The following is a 4,955-nucleotide window of genomic DNA, read 5'->3' on the forward strand; positions in this document are numbered from 1 at the left end:
TATGTATATATAAAAATATATACATATATATATATATAGGCTATAACACTGTGCCTATCCTTGGACCCTGGAATGCCAATTCTGTGTCTTTATCCCAAGGAAATCATAAAAAAGGGTAAAGGGACCACATGTGCAAAATGTTTGTAGCATCTCTTTTTGTAATAGCAAAGAATTGGAAAAGGACTGTATGCTCAACAGTTGTGGAATGGCTGAACAAGCTGTGATATATGAAAGTAATGAAATATTATTGTTTTATAAAGATGATAACAAGCTGATTATAGAAAGGTCTGAAAAGATTTACATGAACTGATGCTGAGCGAAGCAAGCAGAACCAGGAATCCATTGTGCACAATAACAGCAAGAATGTATGATGATGAACTATAAAAGACTTGGTTTTTCTCAATACTTCAGTGATCCAAAGCAATCCCAATAGACTTTCTACAGAAAATGCAATCTGTATCCAGAAAAGTATCTAAGGAAATTGATTGGTAAATCAGCACATGCTATGTTCACTTCTTTTTAAAATTTTTTTTATCTTTACCATGATTTTTCCCTTTTGCTCTATTTTTTTTATCTCCCAACATGATTCATAAAGCAATGTATATTAAAAAATAAATAAACTTATTAAAATAAAAAAAATTAAATTTTTGCATTTTTAGGACTTTTTTGCCCTTTCTTTCCTTTCTTTTGTTATAGGCCTATGTCTTTAGCTTAGGACTTATGTCGATATGAGAAAAGCATCAGATTGGCTTAGCTCTTTTAATGATTACAGCTCTAAATGGAGCTCAATGGAGAAAATGGAGTATTGGTATGAATTAAAGTGTAAGTGGATTTGGTGAGGGCTGATGCATCTGAGGCACAGAACAGAAGAATGGGAAGAAATAGGAAGGAGGCTTTTCTGGGGTTCCTATGTAGTTCTTCCTGAAGGAGTCAGCTGGTCTGGTCTGGTGAAACACCTCATGATATTCTGGAAAGATTTCTTTATTCTCAGAATGAGGATGAGTTTCTTGGACCTCATGAGGATTTTGAAGAGAAATAAGGGGAGATCTCTATTTTGCATGGCAAGAACTGTTTTGCTTACTTACTATGGGTTTTATTGGCTTGGGAGTATTGACTTTTGATTCTGCTGTTTTTAAAGGCTTCTAAGGGATGGAGATATCCCTAGTTGGAAGTGGACTCATGACTGTGGGGATTATTCTCTAGGGGTTTTTTCTATTTTTATTTTAAGGCATTATTGTAATGGCATAGCTAAAATGAATGTACTATTTAGTAACTTTTAGTATATAAATCCAAATTACTTTCCAGAATGGTTGCACCCATTCACAGGTCCTCCCATAGTGTATCAATGTGCTAATTTCATCACAATCTTTTAAATATTTGTCATTTTCTTTTTTGGTAATTTTTTTTGACATTTACTTATTTGGGTGATCTTAGGTAAATGACAGATTCTCTAGTTCCATTGGGGTTGAATGATTTTTAAGGTCCTTTTCAGTATTCAGTACATGATGAAATAAGAAAAAAAGTTCAACAAAATACAACATAATCAATGGTGATAATATGGTCATAGCTTATTTTCAGCCATAATAAGAATAAGAAAACACAATACAACAATGAGAAATGTAAAGCAAGAATGAAAAAACAAAATTCCAGAAGAATTAAAAAAAAAAAGAAAAACATCACAAACATCCTATAATTTAAGTTTAACCTTTAGTCCTCTCATTCTACTTTTGAGAACAGAGAAACTTCTTGATAGCTTCCTTCATATCTTTGTTCCTCAAACTGTAGATGATGGGATTGAGGAAGGGGGCAAGGACAACAAAGGTGATTGCTATGGCTGTATCCCAGAACACAGAATAGGTAGCTGAGAAACGTAGATACATGAGTGCCACACTGCCAAAAAACAGGAGAAAGACAGCAATATGTGCAGCACAGGTAGAGAAGGCCTTGTGGCGACCCTCAACTGAAGGTATCCTCAGTATCACTAAGATGATCCGGATGTAGGATAGGGCAATGACCAAGAAGGAGCCCAGGATCTCTGCAGCATGGATAGCATCCACAATGACTATGAGTGAGGTATCTGTGCAGGCCAAATGTAGCACTGGGGTAAAATCACAGAAGATCTGGTGAATCTGGTTGGGACCACAGAAGGGCAAGGTGGAGATCCATACGATCTCAGGGAGCACAAGGAGAAAGCCACAGAGACAAGAGCCAGCAGTGAGCTGGGCGCACAGTCTAGGTGTCACAATGGTTGGGTAGTGAAGGGGCTTGCAGATGGCAACATATCTGTCTATGGCCATTGCAGTCAGGAGGCAGCCTTCTGAGATCCCAAGAGAATGAAAGAAATACATTTGCAGGAGACATCCAGCAATGGAGATGGTCTTCTGCAGACTGATCAGGTTGGTAAGCATCTTAGGGATGGTAGTTGTAGTATACCATATTTCTAGGAAGGAGAGGACACTAATGAAAAAGTACATAGGGGTATGGAGTGCTACATCCAGCTGAATGACAATAAAGATCATCAAGTTGCCAGTAATGATGAATCCATAAATGAGGAGAAGAAGAATGAAGAATAAGAGGCCTCCTTTCTCCAAATCAGGGAAGGCAGAGAAGAAAAACTCAGTCACAGCTGTGTGATTCTCTATCTCTATCCCTTGAGTCATCTGCAAAAGTAGAAAAAAAGAAGTTGAAATTTGTGGAATCAGATGTTTGAAAGCCAAAACTACTGCCCATTTTAAATATGGTATTGATAAACAAGCTGCATCTTTATCTTCCTTTTTCTTCTTAGTAAGTTTGGCTTAGGGATTCTAATCTGTCATTACTATATATGTATATATATATATATATATATATATATATATTAAACTGAGTTTGTTATCTAGAGGGGTCTTCTTCATAACCAAGGGAAGATAATTATGTTAACTGGAATGTTTGCCCTCTGGCTGCCTTGTGCACCTTCTTCACCAATGACAACTAGAGTGAAAAATAGACTTTATCAACCATGTTAGTGCTGCTTAAATCATTACACAAGAAGAAAATTCATCTGCATCTTTTTTTTTTCTGAGCCAAATTAAGTACTATAAGCATCTTACTTAGATCCCTACAATCCTCTTATAACTAGTCTAACTTTAGTCTCTTTCTTAGTAATTTATGTCATTTGACAAAGTAATCATCCTTACATCCAGTTCTCACCATATTACTGCTCGATTTAAAAACATTCAATGGTTTCTTACTGTCTATGGGATAAAGTGCAAACACAAAATCTACCACAATCTGGTCCTAATTTACTGAATTAGCTTTGTTTCTCATTTTCCCCAAAGACAAGCCTTATGGTCCATTTAAATGTATACTTGCTCTCTCTCCCTCAAAATCAGACTTACTTAATCCTTTTTATTCTCTTTCTTCTGAAATATCTTCTAAATATTTGCCTGATGACAACTACTCAGTTTTTTGGGGTCTAGTTAAAATGTCATCTGATAAAACCTCCCCTGATATCCCATAGTACTTACCCTACAATTATTTAATAATAATTCTTATCTTCTCTCTGGTACAGCATATATCCACTGAAGTTTAAGCTTCTCAAAGTCAAGAATCATGTCATTAATTTACTTGTTCAGTATAGCATCATTCACTTAGGATGATAATTTATATTTTCATAATCTTCTGTGATAAATTTATAGAGTTAGAAGATACTTAGTGGCTAACAGTTCATTTTTCTCTCTTCCTTGTATAAATAAAGAAACTGAGGCTCAGATAAATTAATTGATTTGTCCAAAATCATACAGCTAATAAGTATCAGAAGTGTGATTTCAACCAAATATGTAGATTCTAAGTCCAGCATTTGATACATTATCTTATGATGTCTTCTAGTTTAAAGCATTTTCACATTTTCTGTGTCAACTGATTCCCATAGATCACAGTTATTTTGTACTAGATCTTAGAATTCTAAAATAATAAAAGATCTCAGGATTTACTTAATCCATCTTCTATATTTTACCTTTGAGAGACTGAGGCTTAGAAAAAATACTGGAATTGACCAAGATCCCACAACTTGGTAATAGTAGAGCCATTAGACATACTAGAGTGGAAGTATTCCCTTTTCCATGCTAGGATGCCTCTTAATAACAACATTTTGAGGTAGGTAGAACTTCTCCACTATCTTTATTTTATAAATAAAAAAACTGACACCCACCGAAGTTATATGATTTGACCAAGATCACACACTCAGTAAGATACTTCAACCCACCTATTCCGAATTCTTTTCATCAAACTACCTGTTTTCACCTATTGAGCCAACTTATGTTAACATAACAGGTACTCCATAAATGTGTTGAGTTTCAATGATTTATGTTTTGTACTTCCTTACTGTTTTGCTTTATGTACTTACAAAGGACATATATGCCCATCAAGTCAGAGAGAATTGAATTTCTCTCTATATATAAAAACAAAAATTTTAAAACATACTTAAAAGATCATAGAAGCAATTCAGTCTGCCCCTTTTAGTCAGAAATTGTTCAAGTGTGAAAATGTCACCCCAAAGAGTAATAGAATATGTGGTAAAAAAAAAAGTTGAAGAAGAGCAGTGTTAGCCATCTTCCTAAAAAATAACAATCAGAAAATAAAAAGAATCAAAATAGCCATCAGTTCTCAGAAGACAAGAGAAAAAAATATTGTTAAACCAAAGAAGAACCTTCAATATAGTAAAAAATAGAAAAAAACTAAGTGAGGCAAAAACATCAGAAGGGAGGTATCAAGAAACAGAATGGATAGCAGTATTAGCAACAAAATAAGAAGGTACACAAAATAAGAAGGTAGAAAATAGAAAACTAGATACTTTGAAGAAATAAAAAAAAGATATTAAACCAGTGCCCCTACCTACTGAAAAGAAAACACACAGACCCACACATAATATAACCTAGTTCACAATGGTTGAGTAAAAAATATTAACAAATGAGAAT

The 4,955-nt window shown here is 34.5% G+C and overlaps 1 protein-coding gene across 1 annotated transcript; it reads right to left on the bottom strand.

Annotated features, from left to right (window-relative positions):
• Nucleotides 1–1,694: 1,694 nt before the first annotated feature.
• LOC141541385 (olfactory receptor 6K6-like) lies at nucleotides 1,695–2,683 on the bottom strand. Its single transcript, XM_074265524.1, has one exon. It carries the CDS (start codon nucleotides 2,658–2,660, stop codon nucleotides 1,722–1,724), a length of 939 nt encoding a protein of 312 aa, XP_074121625.1. The 5' UTR covers nucleotides 2,661–2,683; the 3' UTR covers nucleotides 1,695–1,721.
• Between the last annotated feature and the right edge of the window lie 2,272 nt (nucleotides 2,684–4,955).

This window comes from Sminthopsis crassicaudata, chromosome 4 (genome assembly GCF_048593235.1).
Source record: "Sminthopsis crassicaudata isolate SCR6 chromosome 4, ASM4859323v1, whole genome shotgun sequence".
NCBI lineage: Eukaryota > Metazoa > Chordata > Mammalia > Dasyuromorphia > Dasyuridae > Sminthopsis > Sminthopsis crassicaudata.

Coding starts and splice junctions, on each gene's coding strand:
- LOC141541385 (XM_074265524.1), bottom strand. CDS start 2,660: ATGACTCAAGGGATAGAGATAGAGAATCACACAGCTGTGACTGAGTTT.